The sequence below is a fragment of the Podarcis pityusensis genome (assembly GCF_964106645.2).
Source record: "Podarcis pityusensis genome assembly, chromosome: 15".
NCBI classification, from domain to species: Eukaryota; Metazoa; Chordata; class Lepidosauria; order Squamata; family Lacertidae; genus Podarcis; species Podarcis pityusensis.
Window position 1 is genome coordinate 41,992,114 of NC_138040.1, and position 22,888 is coordinate 42,015,001.

The 22,888-nt window shown below is 45.4% G+C and overlaps 1 protein-coding gene and 1 long non-coding RNA gene across 2 annotated transcripts in view; one reads left to right on the forward strand and one right to left on the reverse strand.

Annotated features, from left to right (window-relative positions):
- DOCK5 (dedicator of cytokinesis 5) overlaps nt 1-6,658 on the reverse strand; it is a 148,170-nt gene extending 141,512 nt beyond the window's left edge. Inside the window, exon 1 of the mRNA XM_080982316.1 lies at nt 6,437-6,658. Within this exon, the coding sequence (XP_080838442.1) occupies nt 6,437-6,479 (43 nt within the window). The 5' untranslated portion in view covers nt 6,480-6,658. The remainder of the gene's footprint in view (nt 1-6,436) is intronic.
- A 2,801-nt stretch (nt 6,659-9,459) lies between these two features.
- LOC308463896 lies at nt 9,460-14,307 on the forward strand. Its single transcript, XR_013979799.1, has 2 exons — nt 9,460-9,868; nt 13,995-14,307. It is a non-coding gene; the product is annotated as an uncharacterized lncRNA (long non-coding RNA).
- The last annotated feature ends 8,581 nt before the right edge of the window (nt 14,308-22,888 follow it).

Here is a 22,888-nt window from a genome sequence, read left to right on the forward strand (position 1 = left end):
TAAGGAAGAAGAGACCACACATGGGGAAGTGAGTTATGTGTACATGAAAACATCCATGTATGTATGACTAATGTGAGAAGAGGAACTCATAGATCAAGATGTGGGAGAACCCAAAGATTCCACAAAAGAGGGTCAAAAGCGTGCCTGTGAAGGCAAAAGGAAGGGAAGTGCTTTTTAAAAAATGTTTTATAAAACATTGGTGTGGGGCCATGCAGACTGCCATTAGAATAAAGAATGCTAGGATGCTCAGTCAAGGCACGAAGGATTAGAAGCAGCCTGTTCAGTCCATTATATCCACTTTGAGGAAGTACAGTGGTACCTCGAGTTAAGTACTTAATTCGTTCTGGAGGTCTGTTCTGCACACCTTCCCCTAGCTGACGCATTTTTGTAAGCATTATGCTTGGCTGCAGAACTGGATTACAAAATTAGAGATGTGTAGATTTTGAGCCATGTCTCAGTTTGCATATTGTTTTGAAAATTTGATGGGTCCGCCTTTAAATGCAAACTGAATGAATTTCTCCCTCACCCCTGTCTGTGACCCAAGACCTGCCTTTAACACAAACCTGCATTTGGGATCCCATTTCTTTTTCCTCCTTCTTTTACCAGATATTTGTTGGGTTGTATCATCATCATCATCATCATCATCATTTTATTACCTGCCCTTCACCCTGAGGTCCCAGGGTAGGTTATAACAGTTTAAAATACAGTAGTACTTTGGGTTAAGTACTTAATTCGTTCCGGAGGTCTGTTCTTAACCTGAAACTGTTCTTAACCTGAAGCACCACTTTAGCTAATGGGGCCTCCTGCTGCCGCCGCGCCGCTGAAGCACGATTTCTGTTCTCATCCTGAAGCAAAGTTCTTAACCCGAGGTACTATTTCTGGGTTAGTGGAGTCTGTAACCTGAAGCATCTGTAACCTGAAGTGTATGTAACCCGAGGTACCACTATATTCCAAGCAGCTTCTGAATCGAAAAATAAAATACATCTAGAGAAGTTAGAAAGAGTAACATCATGGAGGTCTGCACACCATAGCTGTGTTCAGGTGACTGCCTAAATACACAAATTGTGTATCGTAGGTTGGTGGGGCAGACGTGCACACACAACCCCCACCCCAATGTGCCCAGACACATTACCCCAGACCTTCAGCCCTCAACCTTTCCCCATGCTGAGTGGGAAGGTCTGCAAGAGATATTTTTCTTGCGTCCCTCCACTTGCTCAGGGACCAGAGTTTGCATAGTCCAGCAAACGTCTGGACACATCTTGTCCACATATGTGCTTGTAGAAGTTGGTGTCCTGCAACAGAATTCAACATTCTGAGACTCTGTGGCCCTTTTTCTTCTTAAAGTTTCTTCTTAAAGTTCTTTTCTTCTTAAAGTTTCTAGTTCTTATGGCTGAAGAGATAAGCTTGATAATGTGCAGGCTGGGCCTGGAGAAATATCAGGAACTATAAGGAGAGATGAGAATGAATCATGCCGGTCAGGACATGAAATGTTTTGCATTCTGCACCGTTTGTTGCCCTAACCATAATGGCAGCCACAAGCACAGAGACTTATGCCAAACAAGCATATATGTGAGGAGATGTGCATCAGTTGTTCAGATTACATAGCCCATAGCTTTCCTGGGCACTGAGTAGGCCTGGGCAATGTACTAATACATCACTCTGGACTGGTATGATGGCCAGAGTGCAATAGCAGCTTCACCTGGTGGCATACTGCGAGTGAAGCTGCCAGCGCTCCCGAGTATCTCTGCGCCCAGTGGCAGGGACAAGTAACTCTGGCCCGGGCTTGAAATTGAGTGGATGGGTGAAGGAGCGTGGAGAATCAGGCGGGGTGGGGGGGGATGAAGGAGTGGTGAGATCAGCTGGATGCACACCAGAGCTCAGAGGAGAAATCGGAGGGGAAGGGGCTGGGGGCTGGGGAGGCTAATGAGCAATGCAAAGCAGGGAGACAGCACTCATCCTTGCCCGTGTGTGTGTGTGTGTGTGTGTGTGTGTGTGTTGCATCCCCATCTCACAGTGTTTGGCTGGTGATACATCCCAATGATCTGCTCTGGCACTGACATGTGCAATTCGGGCCCAACCAAGTAAGAAGCAAAGAGAGGCAACAGATCTTTTACCTGCAGGGAAGCCAAGTGCAATCCTGTACCGAGAAACTGGTCTTGCAGAGCAAGGATGCACAACAGCACATTTCTAACCGTAAGTCCTACTGAATTCAATGGGGCTTACTCCCAGGTCAGAGAGTACAACTGCAGCCTGAGTACGGTTCCAGCTCATGTCACTTTCACCAGCCCTAAGTGATCAGCCCTAAGTATGTTCTGTCCTTTTTCTACATTATCTGCACAAAAGTTTGCATTTAAATACATATTTTGAATATATTGTATTTCAAAACATTGGGTTGTGTCAAACGTTAATCATTCCAGGAGCAAACCCACTTAATTCAACGGACTTGGCTAATTTACGGTTTACTCTAAGTAGAAGTTAGTTGGATACAACCAACTATGTCAAAATAATAAAACACCTCAATGTTTCGCATTGTATTTTATCTTACAGGCCACATTCTTAAAAACATTATACAGTTGATAGTTTTGAGACAAGAACTGCAACACACCGCTCAGAACAGTGCAGAATCAGACAGACTGCTATGTTCTAATCTGGGCATTAGTACAATTTGTATCGCAAAGATCAAATTCCTTCAGTGTCCCCAGCAGAGAGAGAAGGTAAAGTCCAGGGGTTTCCAAAGCACAACATCTCACATCATCATAGGGGTAGGAAGACACTGGAATCTTGCTTGGAGTTCCAGTGGGCAGTTAAGGAATTTCACTCTTCTGTTCCACCAGAAAGAAAGAGAAAGCCAGCAATCAAGGACAACCAACAAGCACCCCTTGACTCCAGTTGATCCTGGCAGGGCAGACAAGTATGCAGCAAGATTTCTTGCCTTTCTCTTCTCAATGAGAACCTGAACATATTCAGAGTCCTTGGCTGGATCAAGATGGGTGGCCCATCTAGGCCAGCATTCAATTTCCGGCAATGGCCACCCAAACACTTTTGCAAAGCCCATAAGCAGAACATGAAGGCAACGCACCTACTTGCTATAGTTCACCACATGATATTCAGAGGTACACTGCCTCTGTCCTTGGAGGTTCTGCTTAGCTTCCATGGACTGACAGACTTGCCCACTATGAATTTGTCTAACTCCCAATCAAAGGCATCAAACTGAATGCCCTACATTGTTCATAAAGATTTATTTCTTTATGCCTCAAAGTTCCAGCAACATCCCAAGTCCATCTATTGCCTACATTCAGGTTGTGAGCACTGCTGGTTATATAGCCAAAATGGTACTATTCACACACAAAAGAGGGAGGCTTCAGTAGACTTCAGGGAACCCAGAAATAATAAAAAAAAAACTTATAAGAGGGAGAGGTAACTGTGCAGTTGGGACTAAAAGTTCAGTATTAAATTTACTTAATACAGTCATACCTTGGATCCCAAACGCCTCAGAACTCAGACATTTTGAATCCCGAATACTGCAAACCTGGAAGTGACTCTTCCGGTTTGCAAACGTTCTTTTTGAACCCGAATGTCCGCCAGGCCTTCCGCGGCTTCTCATTGGTTGCAGAAACTTCCTGCAGCCAATCAGAAGCTGCGCTTTGTTTTTCTAACATTTTGGAAGTTGAACGGACTTCCGGAACGGATTCCATTTGACTTCCAAGGTACGACTGTACTAAAGTACTTTAAAGGAGCAAGGACAGGAAGCCAGGGAGGCAATGGAAGGGAATACTGTAAGCTGGAATACTGAATAGGGAGACCTTCACGCTGCAACATTTTGTTGCAGCTCCTTCTTGTCTTTTTCTTTTCTTTTAAACTCACTTATGAATCTTCCCTTCTGTCAATGTTTCTGCCCACCCTCCTGCAACCTGGTGCCCGCCAGACATTTAGGACCACAACTCCCAGCCTTGCTGGCTGGGGCTGGTGGGAGCTGTAGAAGAGAACAGCTGAAAGGCACCAGGATGGGGAAGGCTCCTTCAGCCTCTCCTTCTAGGTAAGGCGCTCCAACTCACAGGTCTGTTTTGCTTGCCCTTTTCTCCAGCTTTCCCAGCTCAAAGACATCCTTTCTGAGATAAGGTGACCAGAACAGAACTGAAAAGAAAACCATTTATAAAAAGGTTTGGGGAACCTCTAGCCTAGGTGTTGATTGGTAACTAGGCCTCAAACCTCATGGTTTTATGACTTCACTCATATCAAAATGGGTTGGGCCATCCATACTGCATGGGGGCCATGGACCTCCTTCTTGCCAAGTGCCAGCCTGGATTTCTGCCCTGATGGCACCCTGGTGGGGGCTTAAAAGGCAAAAAAGGGGGAGTCAAAGGAAAACACAGTGCTGGAAGCATGGAATAAAACTGAAAGCTGAAACAAAAGGATGCCATTTTGCAGTGACATGAGAGCAGCAATCTTTGGGGGAAGATTGGAAGAGGCATTGGGGAAGAGGTTGCATTTTTATTCCAGCTTTCCACAGAACATCAAGGAACCATACATAACTCTCCCCCTCACCCTTTTACAATTATTACAACAACCCTGTGAGGCAGACCAGGCCAGCTTCACCTAGCAAGCTTTGTGGCCAGGCCAGCATTTGAACTCAAGTCTCTCCAGTCTAAATCCAGTGCTCTAACCCCCAAGACCCAGCGAACACGAACAGGACTTGATTTTGGTCAGGGCCCCGCTTAGTCCCACTACCTGTTTTCAGTTAAGCACTCTGCACGAGAACGTGTGAAGTGTCTCTGAGCACATACAAAGCGCCTCACTGAGCAACCTCAACCAACTCTTACACCATTGAGAATAGAGGAAAACACTTCTGGGTCACAATGTTGGACTGCAACTCCCACCAGCCCCAGCCAGCACAGGGATGAAGGGATGATGGGAGTTGGAGTCCAACAACATGTGGGGACCCACAGGCATTAGTCTTCACCGGGCATAAAAGACTCACCACTAGGCATCACAGCCTGACTGAGGGTTAGTCACAAGAGCACATAAATATAATGTACAAATCAGTATTTCCGCAGTTGTTGCTGGACTACAACTCCCATCATCCCTAGCTAGCAGGACCAGTGGTCAGAGATGATGGGGGAGCAGATTAGTCCAACATCAGCTGGAGACCCAAGTTTGAGAAGCACTGGTAGAAATAGAGATATACAGAAATGGGCACACAGGTGGACGTCTACTTTTAATGAGAGGGCTGGCGCAGTGCCAATTTTGTTGTGATTGTAAGTTTCTAAGAAATTGTGTGTGTGTGTGTGTGTGTGTGCATTTATACATGTGCTGTATACATTTTAAACTCTATTAATGTTTGATTGTTTTTAATGATTTCTCCCTTATGTTTTTAGCTGCTCTTATTTTATCTGTAAGCTGCTTTGAGGGAAAAGGTATTATTATTATTATTATTATTAAGAATAAGAATAAGGCAAATCCCAGATCTGAAAAAGATTGCTGGATGCCTGTTCCAAGCAGTGCCATTTTTCTCGAAAAAGAGGTGCCGGAACTCACCATGAAGGCCTCCCTTGTTCTCTTTTAATGGCACTGGCCCCCACCTGAGAGGAGCCAGAACTGAGTTCTGGTGAGTCCCGGCTGAAAAAAGAGCCCTGGTTCCAAGACAGTTTAACTTGGGAAGGATGACTTCTATGGAAAAGCCCCATAAGCAGACCATCAAAGCAGAGAGTGACCTTTGTCAGAACATGCAGCCTTACGCCCCCCCCCCGCCCCCCCACGTCAATTCACACAGAGCAATGCTTCCTTATTCCACATTTACAACCCTCCGCAGCCTGAATCAGAGGTCCCTTTGGGTGTGGAGCAGAGGGAATCCACCCGCCTCTCTCTCCCCATCCAGGCGGGATGACAGATCAGAAAAAGGTGTTAATGGGTAACCAATCAGCTTAAAGGATCTTGAATGCTCTCCTCCAGAAACTTTCAAAGAAGAAGAGGGGGGTGTGGAGACTGGAGAGAGAAGGAAGAAGAAAGATTTATTCCTCCCGAGTTCAAGAGCTATGGGGGAGTTAACATTTCCCCAAACGCTTTGCAATCCTACACACGCTCCCTCTGGGAGTAAGGCCCATTGAACTCAATGGGGGGTGTTTTTGAGCCGACCCGCGCCGGAAAATGTAACCATTCACACAAACGAGGGTGTTATCTGATCTAAGACGGGGGGGGGGCGGGGGGCAGCTCTGCCGTAGGATGGACTTTATCCAGGGCGAGGAGAGCGGGGAATAGTGCTAGGAAGGAAACTCAGCAAGCAAGCAGAGGGTTAATTCAGATGGTGCTGGGCGCGTCCCCACGACCCGGGCCAAGGAAGAAGAGGCAGGCGGCACGCGTGTTGTTGCACGTGGGAACCGCAAGTCCAGTGAGGGGCGGGGGTGGGGGGAGAGGAATCCCTCTGCCTGCGATCACTCACCGACGCCGTACTTCTCGCGCTTGGTCGGGATCCAGCGGGCCATGCCTGGGCTGGGAGGGATCCCCTCCCCGCTCGCTCTCTCGCTCTCTGCCTCTTCCGCGCTCGGTGCTTCCAGCCCGCAGGCGCTCCAGGTCAGCCCCCTCCGGCCTGCGCGGCTCCCGGCTCCGCCGCCGCCGCCGCCATGCTCAGCTCAGGGGCGGGATCCGGCCCGCGGCGCTGCCCTCTCCGCCGCTGAACTGCGGAACTTTCCTGCGCTGCTCCGCCCGGGCGGCCCGAGGGTGCAGCAGCAGCAGCAGCAGCAGCAGCAGCGCCGCCGCCGCCGCCGAGTCAGAGCGCAGGGGCGGGAACTCGCCGGGAGGGATCACCTGCTCCGCCCTGCTGCCCGCCACGGGGAAGGGCGGGCGACGGGAGGGCAGCCTCCACCCCCCCCGGGGGCTTCCTCGGGATCCCAGTCCTGGGGAAAAGCATCCCGGCACTCAGCTTCGCAAGTGGACTTACTCCCGGGAAAGCGCTGGTGAGGAGAGCAGCCTTACCTGCGTTCCCGGCAAAGGCTGCGGTTCCAGGACTTCCAAGGAAGGGAGTTTGCAAATGGCAGGGGGGCAAAGGGTGAAAGCCCCCTCCCCATCTGGATCAGCCTGACTTCGATTCACTTTTAAAAGAAAAGGGGGGGAAACCTCATTCATGCAGCCGCTAATGGCTTGGATGGGGTCAGGTCTAGTTTGGCCCTTAGGGTGGCAGCTGTGTGTTACATGCCTTCAGCTCTTTACCAACGTACTTGGGAATAAGCCCCATGGAACTCAGTGGGGCTCACTTCTGAGCAGACCTTTACAATGCATGAATAGATAAGGGTGGGATTGCACTGTAACCCTCTGCCTGTGTGGGGTAGTTTTGCTTATTCATTCCTTTTATTTGTGCCCATATTTGTGCCCTTTTATTTGTGCTTCTGTCATGCCCATAGTGGCTTGCAACAAAGAGGAATGCATTTCAAACACTACAAAAACAAGAATGCTTTTCAAACAAACACTACAAAAACCATCTTATAATAACATGGCAATGCAATAGCAACACGACAACATACAAAAGACCATATTCCAATACATATATAACAAGATTACATAAACAGCATTCAGCATCCAATAGTAAAAATAACAAGGGAGCGTCAGTTTCACATTCGTCCTATAAATACTCACAGTCTTTCTTAGACAAAGGATTTTAGCTGGAAAAGCTCTCACAGAGCAGCTTGCAAATCCACAGAAATAATGCAGCCCCTTCCCTCAGGCTTACAGTATAAAAATACCCAACAAGTAAGGAAAGATGGGTGAGGAGGGAAAAGGAAAACAAGCAAACTGTGAAGGGAAGAAGGGCCTAGCCTTGCTGGTGAGAGCAGGAGAGAGAAAGAATGATAGTTCTGTGTGGTCTACTGCTTCTTTTCCTCTTCTAAAGAGAAGAAAATCCAGCCATAATAATAATAATTAATAATAGTATCCCACCCATCTGACGGAGTTGCCCCAGCTTTCCTCATTTCAGCTGCCTAAGTTAGGCTAAAGAAGTCATTTTGCAGTTGCAATTTTTAAACAATTGGGAGTCGGAAATCCTTACTGATCTACTGCCAATCACCTAAATATCTACCAGAGGATCCTGGTCTAATTTCTGCACAGCGATTGATATGCACAATCCAACTGTTAAGCTGAGAGGCATAAATTCAAGAGAATAGATTCTTAGAAACCATATACCTTCTAAATAAATGAATTGGAGGGTGGAGGAGCATTTGATTTTAGCAACATGATACTTGGCCTAGGAGAGCAACATATTTTACACTCTCTTCAGTATATTTTGCAATCAGTGGTAGTTTCTGGCTCTGTGGCAGCTGAGGTGCTATCAGGCGATTGCCCTAAAAAAGCTTTTTTTTAACCTCTTGAAATATGGCAACGCTATCAATCTCCTGATAGCCCCTCCGCTGCCACCAAATCAGGATCCACCCTATTTTTCTGTGACTGGGTTTTTTTTGTTAGTTTTAACACTATGTTAGACTGTACAGTGGTACCTCAGGTTACATACGCTTCAGGTTACAGACTCCGCTAACCCAGAAATATTGCTTCAGGTTAAGAACTTTGCTTCAGGATGAGAACAGAAATTGTGCTCTGGCGGCGCAGCAGTAGCAGGAGGCCTCATTAGTTAAAGTGGTTCTTCAGGTTAAGAACAGTTTCAGGTTAAGAACAGACCTCCGGAATGAATTAAGTACTTAACCCAAAGTACTACTGTATTTTAAACTGTTATAACCTACCCTGGGACCTCAGGGTGAAGGGCAGGTAATAAAATAATAATGATGATGATGAAGATAATACAACCCAACAAATATCTGGTAAAAGAAGGAGGAAAAAGAAATGGGATCCCAAATGCAGGTCTTGGGTCACAGACAGGGGTTAGGGAGAAATTCATTCAGTTTGCATTTAAAGGCGGACCCATCAAATTTTCAAAACAATATGCAAACTGAGACATGGCTCAAAATCTACACATCTCTAAATTTTGTAATCCAGTTCTGCAGCCAAGTATAATGCTTACAAAAATGCGTCAGCTAGGGGAAGGTGTGCAGAACAACACCTATAGTTTTGAAAATAGCATACAAAAATTCATTATATGGTGGGAAGTTGCTTGCTGAAATTGTTTATTAGTCCAAACTGCACACGAAATATGTGGTGAAATGCACATTGAACTGCTGGTGTATTTTCGTGATGATTTGCTTTTTTGTTTTTGAAAAAAAAAAAAAACAGATTGTGAAGAACAGAATTTAAGACTGGAACATTCTTAAGAAGCTTGGACAACTGAAATTCACATCCCAAGGGATGCATCCATCCCTTGCGATCCCTGCCTTGCTAGCGATGAATAAACATGGGCCAGCGCTTTAAAGAGGAGGGAAATGCTTTACCCTGAAGGACCCATGATGGCGACATTCAAGTCATGCCCTAAAATGCTGTCGCCAGCCTTTTTGCTGCCTGGTGCCGCTCTGTTTCCAGGCAGGCTTCCCCACAACCAGCAGAAGCTTCCATATCCCCCTCACTAAGCCGAACATAGTTGTGCATTTTAGTGAATACAAGTGGAACCTGTAACAAAATGTTGCAGTGTGGAATGTTCCTGTTCAGGGTTACAGCCAGCCTATCCCAGTCTTCATCCTGCATTCTTTCCTGTTTTCTTTTAATTCTTGCTGTCAGCGAGCATGATGTGCCCACTGAGCATGCTCAGTTGTCCTGGGGCTGGAAGAGTCAAACAAATGATTGTTCCTCTACAGCCTAATGGTACGTTCCAGAATTCTCCTGCCTCCTCCTGCTTATCTTGTAGCTCACTCTTAGACTTAATCAAGACATGTAGAATCAAATTCAAGACACGATCAAGTGCTAGAATCCTGCGATAAAGTTGTACCACTTCAGGCTGCAGGTGAGGGATGCCAGTTTTGAATGCTACTCAAGAACAATAAAAACCTCCCTTCACATTATAAATAGACACACAAAGCAGGGGACACACTCCAGCTTAGCTCATTCCTCGCTGTGTTACTTTTGTCCTTGCAGAGAAGCTTTCAAGAATGAGCTTCCTAACCTCTGCAGCATCCACATTACCAGGATTTGGCCCCAACTCTATTTCACTGCATGAGTAGATCTGGCCTTCCTTCTGAAGAAACGCTCTTAGGATTCTTTCAACAAATATGCACTGCACCTTTAAAGGTAGGAGTGCTAACCAACACCTGGTCAGCAGTGTTGGGAAAATGCACCTCAAGGGTTCCTTGCATGCACAAGGTGTTAGTCACCCTGTTCTGGCTGGGATCCTGCAATGATACGCCCAGTTTCTATTCAAACAGGCCAACTTTTTGCTGCAATTCTGCCTTATGCTTCTTCTCCAAAGCTGCCCTGAGCATACTTTGTGTGCTGGCTGGCTGTACTTGAGTCAAATATACATAAAAGGCTTTCTTTAAAAAGCCAAAAACAAAATGCAGCATGTCCAGACCAGTGTAGTTTAATGAAGAGTTCAAAATAGGTTGTAATTCCTATGTTCCGTCCCTTACTCCTTTGCCAGAACAAAGTAGGCCGACCAATGAGAAGGACTCTGGCATTGTGTGGTGCTGTTCTCCAGCCAAGCAAGGGATACAAAAATGCCTATGGGGAAGAGCGCATTGGTAAAGGTCGGCATAAATCACCAGTGCTCAGAGATCTGCACTGGTTGCCAATTTGCTACTGAGCCAAGTTCAAGGTGTTTCTTAACAACTTGGGACCAGTTTACCTATGAGATCGCCTTACCCCATATTTGCCCACTCAACCACTGTGATCAGTGGAATTGGCACTACTGCGGGTGTCACGTAATTCCTGCATCCGCATTTGTAAGTGCGCCATCATTTAGTGTGGCAGCCCTTACACTTTGGAACTCCTTGCCTATTGATACCTAACAGACACTGTCACTGTATTCTTTTCGGTGCCTGCTGGAAACATTTTTGTTTAAACAAGCCTGCCTAGATATATAGAAAGTTGATGTGAGTTTTAATTTGTTTCAATCTGTGGTTGTGTTAACACTTTTTGTAGACTTTAAATTACTGCTGTAGTGATAATTTTTATAGTTTTATCTTTTTTTGTAAACGGTTTTGAGTTGTCATCCCCCCCCATCGAGCAGTGTATACATTTTATGAGATAAATAAAAAAAAGGGAAGGGAAATGCTTGCAAAATTTGCACAGACCTGAGAAAATTTGCAGGGAAGCCATGAATTTTAAAGTTGCATGATAGTGCTTTTGCGGGGGGGGGGGGGGTCTGGATTGGACCCGCCAACTGGAATAAATTCCCCACTCCAGTTTAAAAGTGTTCAAGCAAATGGAAAGGCAACTCAGCAGAAAGTAATTTAAAACAAGCAAACAGCTATAGCAGTTGTTCTTTTGTAGTGAGCGTTTTAGAACCATAGACTCAAAAGGTGGTAGGGAGTCTATCTTCAAAAAGACCAAACATCAAAAGCAAAGCCACAAACTTTGCTAGAAAATAAATATAAAAGGAGAGTGTTATAATAAAAGTAATCAGTAGATTAGGATTTTGTTAGGTCACATCCACAACTGTACCTTTGACACACATTCAGATCTTTCTCCAAACTGCAGTTGCCAAGATTCTTTGGGGGAAACTACAACTGTTCCAAGTGTCCCTATTTTCCGGGGACAGTTCTGAAATTACAAAAGCCACCCCAGCTTCTGATATGATGCTGGAATGCCCCTGTTTCCCCTGCCAGGGCTGCCACCACCGAACTGGAGGAGGAGGAGGAGGAGCCAGTGCTTGTTCTCAGTGGTGGGGAGGGGCCACTGCTGCCATCGAGACCCAGCCTCAGCCTCACGTGACGCACCGGTTCTGGGGGGCAGGCAGGGCAGGGCTGCCCTGGGCAGGAAGGAAGGCGGAGCAGAGCACAAACCAAGGCTTTGTGCATCCACATCTAAGCTTGCCCCTTTCTAAAATTTATTTGTTGATGTGTGTTTTTGTAATTCTACCAAAGAAGAAAATTAAATCAGAATCAATGGGTTTTCTCCGGAGGGTGGAGGTGTGTGTCCTGTTGGTGCAGCTGTGTGAGAAATGCTCAAGGGGTGTGTGACAAAAATGTGGGGTCGAGGAGGGTCAGTTGCAGGGGTGGGGAGTGAGAAATGTCCCTATTTTCATTTGAGGAATGTTGTAGAGTATGCTATAATTACATTGTGATTTTACCAGGGGGTCACATCCTTCCAGAGCACAGCGTAAGAATGAGCAAGAAGCTGCAAAGCCAGACTCCTGTAAGCACAAAGTATTAGTGGAAGTCAGTGCTAAATAAAGTGACCATTCTGCGTCACAACATAATTTAATTTATTTCTATATTGCCCTTCCTCCCATGGGAACCCCAGGGCAATGCTCTGCATAAAAATACAATCTATGCAATAAAAACATTCTTTAAAAATACATTTCTAAAGCTAAAATCACAAAGCAATACCAACTGCTGAAATTTCAGTTGACATCCATGCCCCAAAGGCAAACAAATATGTCTCCCAATTTGTGTCTGAACACCGTCATTTTTTTAGACATGAAGATGCACTGCCTCACCTGTGAGGAGAGGTCCTCCTCCAGACTAACTCCCACCAGTTCCAGTCAGTATGGTCAATGGCCAAGAATGATGAGAGTAGAGTCCAACAACGTCTAGAGGGCACCAGGTTGGGGAAGCCTACTATATAATCTTGGTGTTCATCCCTAGATATGTGGAATGTCGGGATTCCACATCCTATCGCATGTTCAGCTGTTAACCAAACAAATATTTTCTCTCTCTTTTTAAATGCACAAAAATAAGCCAATTTATGACCAGTGGAACTTGCAAGAATTTTTTGGGCAGCTTGAGGAGTGGCAGAAGAGATGACTCTCATGCCCCCCTGTGGCTGCAGCAGAGAGTGCAGAAACTACTAACAACCCAAAAATTCTGAAGGACAGTTAAGTGACAAAGTGGTCTCTAGTCCATGGAAGCTTGCCCTGTAGCCAATGTATCATCAACCTTCAGTGAACTCTGGTGGGTTTTTCCAACTCTATTCATTTCATTCTTATGAAACATGGAAGCATAAAAGCCTTATTAGCAGAGGTGGATTAATTATCTCAAAAGCTGAGCGGCTGAGAACATTGGTGGTGGAGGCAACCGTGCCAAGGTTAAATCGCAGCTGGAGTTCTTTGCAAGCGGCCTGGTGTCAGCTTGCGGCAACCCTGAGCAGCTGCTGGGATCTTAGCGCCCTGGCCGGGCCCTAGGAGAGTCAGAGGCCGCAGCTCAGTGGTAGAGCTCCTGCTTTGCATGCGCAAGGTCCCAGGGTCAATCCCCAGCATCTCCATGTAGAGAGAGAATATATACCATTAGTTCATCGAGTTCGGTATTAAGTACCCATAAAGCTCAGTATAAGGCTGCTTCTTATGTTACCATTGCTGACCGCCGTTAAAAAACATTTCCAGTGCTCCCAGTGAGTTCTGGGCAGGTGGAGCCGAGGGATTCACATTTAAATACCCACCCCAAACCCCTGACTTATCACTCAAAGGCATTGTGGGAAATAAAAATAGCAGTTTGCTCAGATTCAGCTGGTGATGCTCAGCTCTGCTCACTGGCACCCTCCGACATAGGAGGGGAGCTGCCACCACCCCAAATCTGAAGGGGAGCCTGTTTACAGTCACACTTTGGAATGATACACGTGCAAATAAATGTGGGAAGCATTTTACTTTATTTCTGTGAACTGGGGTTTGGCTTCCAACCCTGGGTCAAATTGTTTTCCAAAGTGTGAAATCACAGTTAAAACCTAATCTTGTGGTTGGTGCACAACCCTAACACAAATGGGTCCTTCTGCAGGGGAGCTTCCATGAAATGTTGATGAGAAAATACTGGTGGGTATGTTGCACCCATAGCAGCAGATGATTAGGCAACTGAGGATGCAATTCCAACCCCACTTGCTTGAGATTAAGTCCCATTGAATTCAATATGATTTACCTCCGAGCAGAAACAGTCAGGCTTGCACTGTAAATCATGACAAACAATGTCTCTGTTTTTCTGCAGAATTGCACTGCACAGCTACAGAGGGTCTGAATATGAGTCAGAGATTATAGTTCCTCTCTCTCCCTAGTGAAGACAAATGCCTGATCATACGACAAGCTATGCAAGTGTTGAATTATCTGTGGGCTCTAGTCATTCTTCATGTCTGAAGCAAGGCAGCAGCAGCATGTCATAAAGAGCCAAATTCTGCAACGAAATGGCAGTTCCCTGCCCATATTTCCTCCTTTATTCCTTTCTGTATCTACATCCCACCCATGAAGAGTTATGACTTTAGTCCAGGCTTGCAGGAAAATAAAGCTTTATTTCATAATAAGGATGAACGTGGCCTGAATATAAATGCCTGGAAATACAGAAGCTCCATTAAGTGATGCCATCATGGGATATGATTTAAAATACCAACCAAACAGGTCCAGATGAAGAATGTTTTGTGACACAAACTTCAGGTTCTAAGTTTTTGAGGCCAAGTATTACCTTCCAAGGAGGTAGAGGTGTTAGGAACCTTGAGTGGATCTAAACACAGGAAAGAAACGCTATAAATAAGTCAGAAATTATATCGTTTTAACAAAATAAAAAACTTGCTATGAGAAACAATTCCTGCTCTCTGGCGCCATCTGGTGTTGCATGTTTAAAACGGATTTGATTCGTTGTCTCTTTACTAATGTAGCTGAATCCCAGGACGAAATAGGCACCTAAAAGGCTCAGCCTCCTCAACCTAATTGCACTCATCAATACAACTTAGTCTTTTTTTCAGCTTTATTCATTACTACAAACTCATGTTGCTGCCCTGTGCAAAAGCAGGGCAGGCAGACATTCAACAGGTAGAATTCTCATCACTGCAGTTTCCATCTTAGGAAACACTTAAGATATGGGTGACAGATATGCAGATGACACAACCTTGATGGCAGAAAGTGAGGAGGAATTAAAGAACCTTTTAATGAGGGTGAAAGAGGAGAGCGCAAAATATGGTCTGAAGCTCAACATCAAAAAAACGAAGATCATGGCCACTGGTCCATCACCTCCTGGCAAATAGAAGGGGAAGAAATGGAGGCAGTGAGAGAATTTACTTTCTTGGGCTCCATGATCACTGCAGATGGTGACAGCAGTCTCGAAATTAAAAGACGCCTGCTCCTTGGGAGAAAGGCGATGGCAAACCTAAACAGCAACTTAAAAAGCAGAGACATCACCTTGCCAACAAAGGTCCGTATAGTTAAAGCCATGGTTTTCCCAGTAGTGATGTATGGAAGTGAGAGCTGGACCATAAAGAAGGCTGATCGCCGAAGAATTGATACTTTTGAATTATGGTGCTGGAGGAGACTCTTGAGAATCCCATGGACTGCAAGAAGATCAAACGCATCCATTCTTAAGGAAATTAGCCCTGAGTGCTCACTGGAAGGACAGATCGTGAAGCTGAGGCTCCAATACTTTGGCCACCTCATGAGAAGAGAAGACTCCCTGGAAAAGACCCTGATGTTGGGAAAGGTGGAGGGCACAAGGAGAAGGGGATGACAGAGGACAAGATGGTTGGACAGTGTTCTCGAAGTTACAAACATGAGTCTGACCAAACTGCGGGAGACAGTGGAAGACAGAAGTGCCTGGCGTGCTCTGGTCCAGGGGGTCACGAAGAGGCGGACACAACTAAACGACTAAACAACAACAACAACAATGGGTGACAGGAGGGTCTTTTTTCAGGCCAAGGGCCACATCCTGTTACAGCTGCAACTTTTCAACCAACGACTGCAACTATACCTCTTTTGCATTGGTGTGTTTGGCAGCAGTGACAGTGGTCAGCTGCAGGGAAAGGGAAGCTGGAGTTAGACTCCAATTCCATCTGGCCCATTCGGCATGGCCAGTGGTTGGGGATCATAGGTGTTGTAGTCCAACATCCGGAGTGTCACAGCTTTCCATCCCTAATTTGCTGTGATAGCAAATATCTCCATGGCATCCATTAATTAGCATTTATTTATTATTTGTTATATGTGTTTAATGACCTAACCTTCATTACACAGTCTCAGAGTGGGGTACATACAAAATCAATATAACATCTGAAAACATAAACTATCAGTTGAAAACACAAATTAAAACTGATAAATTTAAAAAGCAATTAACAACAGCAGCTAACTTGGGGAGGGGGGAGGTTACTCATTTCATGTTTATCCTCTACCCCCAAAGTCACAGCTGCTTGAAACTGACCCAAAAGTTGGCAGTGCTCTACAGGGTTCAGGTTTATCACCACTGCAGCTGTTACAAGTTGTTGCCAAAAGTGTTTCTGCCTCATATTTGATTTAGAGGTCAGGCTTATCCCTCATGAAAGAGTTATTGTTATCCTCAAAATATGTTGGGATTGGCTATAAAAAGACATTGGAAGAAGGCTATGTAGCCGTTTTCTTTCTCTTCTGTTCTCCATCATCTCCCTTTGAGTGTTGCTAACCATTTTAAAAAGTTTAAAAGATATATAAACTGACCTGGGAAAGGGAAAGAGCTGTATGACTTGACCTTAGAGATGTCACAGGTACTAGTCAATAGCCCAGAAGGAACTCACAACACAACATAAGTTGGTGGTGATGGGCTGCATTTCTTCCCATCAGCAATATACTGAAGACTGCATCTATTCATTTTTGGATGTGGGCAAAAATCAATAATCCAAGAAAGATGCATTTCTTACTCTTTTACTCTCATTGCATGAGCTAAAACCAATTTTCTAAAAAGGCCCTCATTTTACAGGGGTGGAAGCAACATGGAGAACAAGACATCAGTATTGACTTAGCCAACCGCATTTATCTAATAATGCCTCATTATAAAACATATATTTATTTACTTCTTGTTTATGCTGTTTCCTTATTGCCTTCATCTCTCTTTTGGGGGGATGAGCCTTCTATTGATTGCACATTGAACCTCTTGGCCATCTTTGCAGAGCTCTATAAAGTCAACAGCCCTTCTTGCCAAAGTCTAAGCAGAAACAGATGCACTGGAAACTTCCCAAGAGACATAGCTGTAGAACATGGGTAGGCAAACTAAGGCCCGGGGGGCGGATCCGGCCCAATCGCCTTCTAAATCCGGCCCATGGACGGTCCAGGAATCAGTGTGTTTTAACATGAGTAGAATGTGTCCTTTTATTTTAAATGCACCTCTGGGTTATTTGTGGGGGCTGCTTGGTGTTTACATGAGTAGAATGTGTGCTTTTATTTAAAATGCATCTCTGAGTTATTTGTGGGGCATAGGAATTCGTTCATATATTTCCCCCCAAAAATATAGTCTGGCCTCCCACAAGGTCTGAGGGACAGTGGCCCCTGCTGAAAAAGTTTGCTGACCCCTGCTGTAGAATCAGTGTCTTTTACCTACCAAGAGTACAAGTTAAGAAGCGGAAATGTCCACTCTTGGGCTTAACCAACGCTCCTCCATCAAGTCTCCATTATAACAGTGCTGGCTTTGACCTTCATAACTTGGGACCAGAGTACACAGAGCTTCACATATCTCCACATGTGCCTGTCCATGTACAGTTGTTACCTCGGAAGACGAACGGAATCCATTATGGAAATCTGTTCGACTTCCAAAATGTTCGGAAACCAAAGTGCAGGAAACTCCTGCAGCCAAGCAGAAGCCGTGGAAGCCGTGTTGGACGTTTGGGTTCCAAAGAATGTTCGCAAACCAAAACAGCCACTTCTGGGTTTGTGCCATTCGGGAGCCAAACCGTTCAACTCACAAGGCGTTCGGGATCCAAGGTATGACTGTACTCAGAGCCTCATCAGATTTGGCTTCCTCCATCATCTGTGGTACAGAGGTTGGCTAGCAGGTTTTGCAAGTTTGTAAAGAAAAGCTTGTTGTAAACAGCACCAATTGGTTAGTGTCTGAGGAGTCGCATAGAAACTCCCATCCTTCCACCCCCAAAGGACTCTCGCAAATTTTTCATATAAAGACAAGAATGAACATATCAATGAATGTATACATTGATTGTTATTATTATTTGTTTAAAAGATAGAAAATCACCATGCACCACGGGTTGAGGGGAAGATTAATTGCTGATCCAACATTCACTTGATAGAATGTATGTATGTCAGGAAGAGTTGCCAACTTTTGAACTAGACCCTGCATCTGCCCCTTTAGCAGTCACTTGATCTGGAGTAATTAGCAGGTGATAACATTTAGCTCTAAGCCATGAAAAGCTTCTCTTAGACTTAAAGGGATAGGAAGGCCAGGCCAGCAACCCCCCCCCCCCATCCTTCTGATAGCTTGCCAATCCTACTGTCAAGCAGATTTCAAAGCCAGGCCCTACTGCCAAAATGCAGGGGACAATAAATGCATTGTTAGAAGCTACACCAGGCTTCTTAAAATGAATAATATGACACATCAGTTGGAGCTGTTTTTCTAAAGCTTATAGCAGTGCAGGATGTGTGTGCAATTTTCATTAGAATTACGGCTGAGGAAGGAAGGTTTAACTTTCCCTCCCTGCATGTTGCAGTCCTGATTAAAAAAAGCAACCCTGTCCCTATTATTAAATTGTAAAACAAACCCAGCTACATTTTCTAATGACGCAGCATCACGTGTAGTTTGATGGGAAATAGCTCAGTGGGAGGACATCTGCTTTGCATGCAGAAGCTCCTAGCTTCAGTCTCCAGCGTCTCCAGGTAGAGATGGAGAGCAGCTGCCAGTGAGTGTGGGAAGTACTGATCTAGATGGATCAGTGGTCCATAAGGCATTTTTCTATTGCTGTTGGTTGGGGGGGGGGGGTGTTAGGCTGTATGCTGGAGTCCCTTCTAATTTCTGGATCCAGCAAGGGTTGAAATCTAATGGAGGACTCAATTGTTGAAATAGCCAGGTCAGCTTCTTGGTGAGATAATGGGCCCTAAGTATGGGTAACAAAGGAAGTGGCTTTGTGTCAGAGGGCAATGGGTGGGCCCCCTCTCTTATTGAGAAAGACAAAAGCCAGAGTTGAATGTGAAGAGAGAGCTGTGTTAGAAGCAGGTAGCAAGCGGAAGCCTGAGAGTGAGAGACAAGCTTGGTTTCTGCTTCAATCCAAGGCTGTGGCCATGGGAGAAGCAAGACTTTCTGGGGTGTTAATGCTGTAAGCCTCTCCATCATAAGCTCAGGTTGTACTGTGTATATATATGTAAATAAACCATATATCCTAAAGACACTGTAGTCTCCGCTGTCCCTCATTCTGAGGAAACCAAACCCTGGGTAAATGCCTAGGAACCCTGGAATCTCTCGACTGCTTGAAGATAGAGTTGCATGCCACCCCAATGTTCCTATGACCCTCAAGCCATGGGTGAACAATGGTTTTCAAAGTTTATGCCTTAAGGAATCTCTTTCTGTACTGACTCATCTTCCACAGAAACCCCAATGATTTGGGATAATTCTGGGTCATGCTTATTATTGATTGATTGATTGAATTTATATACCACCCAATTCCCGGAGGTCTCATGGGGTAGACTGGGCAACTTGCAACCTCCATATGTTTTTGGACTACAACTCTATCATGCCATGGTGGCTAGGGTGAAGGAAGTCAAAGTCCAGCAACATCTGGAGATCCACGCCCCTATTTTATGGAGTTCACCCGATTCCTGCATAACATTGCATAGGCCTACTGAGCCACGCAGATGCTTCATATGAATTAGCTTGTTTATTCATTTAGGTATGATGCTTTTGAATTATGGTGCTGGAGGAGACTCTTGAGAGTCCCATGGACTGCAAGAAGATCAAACCTATCCATTCTGAAGGACATCAGCCCTGAGTGCTCACTGGAAGGACAGATCCTGAAGCTGAGGCTCCAATACTTTGGCCACCTCATGAGAAGAGAAGACTCCCTGGAAAAGACCTTGGTGTTGGGAAAGATGGAGGGCACAAGGAGAAGGGGACGACAGAGGACGAGATGGTTGGACAGCGTTCTCGAAGCTACCAATATGAGTTTGACCAAACTGCTGGAGGCAGTGGAAATCAGGAGTGCCTGGCGTGCTTTGGTCCATGGGGTCACGAAGAGTCGGACACGACTAAAGGACTAAACAACAACAGATGAATGGAAAATAGAACAAAAGGGGGCCTGTTTGGTTCAATTTCCATTTATCCCCAAGAATGTACAAGGGGGCAAATCTGAGTATCAAGACAAATTAAATATCAATCAACAAAAGTGTAAAACAAATGAGTCATTCAGTAATTAATAATAAAATCAGAGAATCATGAAGTTGAAAGGGACTCTGAGATTCACCTAGTCCAACCCCCTTCAATGCAGGAACAGGCAGTTGTCCCATATGGGGATCAAACCTGCAACCGTGGCACTATCAGCACCATGCTCTAACCCACTGAGCTATCCAGACAGACAGAATCATAAAATGGAAGAAAAAATATTGTATATGGGCTGAGTATGCAACCCAGAAGACATTCAATGCTATCCTGTGGCTGCATTTTACAAGGCAAAATTGGCAGTGCCATGCAAGCTCTTTTTAAATGGGTAACATCTGTCTGCATCCTCATTTTTTAAAACAACCTGGAAAAGTCTTTTCTCTCCTGGGCTGATCCTGAACTGCTTTCACTTGATAGTTCTGTTGGTTAGAGCAGGGGTCAGCAGACTTTTTCAGCAGGGGGTCAGTCTACTGTCCTTCAGACCTTGTGGGGGGCCAGAATATATTTTTGGGGGAAAATAAAATGATGCAAGAGCACCATGAGCCCCAGTGGCTGCTTACCTGTGTCTTGCGAGCGGCAGGGGCCGGTGGCAGTGGCGGCAGCAGCAGCAGCGGAGGGACGATGAGCGGCGCGTTGAAGGGCTCCAGAGAGGGTCTGCTTAAAATGGCAGCTGCTTGAGCGCTGCTGCTTCTGGCACCAACAAAGCCCATCCCCCTTCCTCCTCTAGGCAGGGCGGGGAGAAGCCAGGAGGAGGGAGGGAGGAGGTGCCACCACCGCCATGTGAGGGAGAGGGAGGGAGAGGGAAAGAACGTGTGTGCTGGTGATCCACACAGCAATTCCCATACCGTCCATTGCCTGGATCCAGAAGGCATTTGGACCTGATCCGGCCCACGGATCTTAGTTTGCCGACCCATGGGTTAGAGCAAAGTGCGCCTGATAATGTCAAGGTCAATCCCCTTATGGACCACCTGCATATTCCTGCATTGCAGGGAGCAGGATTAGATACCCCCCCTTCCAAATCTATGATTCTATGGTTAGAGCATGGTTTTTAGAAACGGACTCCCCCCTCATCATGCTACCACTGACGAGGGAGAGGCCTCAGCAAGCCAGCCAGCATAAAGGTCACATGAATTGAACAACAACAACAAAATGTTGCAGCATGGAGTGGTTCAGCTCAGGATTCCAGTTTTCCTCCATTCAATTCTTCCTTCCCTCACTGCAATTCCATTTCCCCTGGTGTTACCATGTGCCCTATTGTATAATTTGAAAGGCTGTGCTTGGAGGGCAAACCTCTATTTGAAAGAGTTCTTAGTTTATAGAGTTGACTGGTCTAGGACCACTTTAATGTAAAGAACCATAAGAGAGAAGAAGGGCATTGAAGCTGCACCTCCACACTTAACAACACTCACAAAGCAGACTGAGGTCTGTGTCCAGGGTTAGTCATTCTCAGAGTAGACCGACTGAAATGAATGACCCAAAGATAGTCATGTCCATTAACTTCAGCAAGTCTACTCGGATTAAAACCAGCACCGGATGCAACTCATTGTTTCTAACTCCCCTCCACCCCCTGCCCTTAGGGTCAATCTACACATTGAGAAATATCACATGGGACAAGCATCCCTATAGTGGGACTGTACCACTTTAGACTGCAAGTGAAAGGATAATTTTACATGCAGGGAAAAATGCTTTTACATACAGGGAAACTAAATGGAATAGTAGCAGAGCATTGGACATGAAACCTCCACATCCAGCCTTCAGAGGCAGGTGTCAATTGATGGCTAGTCAAGCCTCAAAGTTCCAGCCTGGTTACAAGTCCCAGAGAAATAAAACTTACTCATGCAGAAAGTCCTACAGAATTTCTCCCAGTGTTATCAGTATGGTCCAAAGGAAATCTGCTCAAAAATACATACATACATACCACATTACTTTTGCAGCTGGGTTTTGAAGGCAAATAGTTGCGTACAGTTAACCCTAGATGGCACTGTGAGATAACTCTGGACCAGTCATGAGCCTACAAAACTGAGACAGGTCTGGTGGCTCCATAAATGAGGAATCGCAAATCCACTTTACTAGACTGCAGATTGCTCGCAGCTCCCTGGACTACTGACCTTTGCTCACTAACCACAGGCACAGATTTAATGGCATTTGTCAAATGGGCTTGATCTCTTTGCTCAATTTGCCTTATGTCCCAGATGTACCTTCAGAAACCACAAACCACGACCCCTGCAAAAATTGCTGAGTCATTAAAAGCAGGCCTCATTGGGTGAATCAGTAAAAAAAGAAATACTGGGTTTTTATGGGAGAATTTAATCTCTTAGCAATATACCAGAGACCAAGATTTGTTCCAAATGTTAGGATTCTGCACCGATCCTGGGGGGGGGGGGGAGAGATGAAGGAGAATGCCTCTAAGCATGTACAGAGTGTCTCTTCCTTACTTGCTGATTCTCCTGTCATCAAGGGCAGAGCTTCCTGGCTAATATTAGACTGTCAACTTTCCATCAGCTCCTGTTCTTTTATCAGCAAAAGTTGCTGGGTAGGGGAATCTGAGCTGGAAAAGAATGGCAAGGAAGAAGATTAAGGAGAAACATGCCTTATTTAGGGAAAAGTGATTTACAAAAATGTGTATATTAGGCAAAATAGCATACTTAAAAATAACAATATCTTGATTTGATATAGAAATGTGGAGAACAGAGCTTAAGACTGGAAAACCGACAAACTGAGAGGAACTGAAATTGACAGATCTGGCTGACCTTACTTCCCAGCTGGGAAAAGTTAGGCTCTGT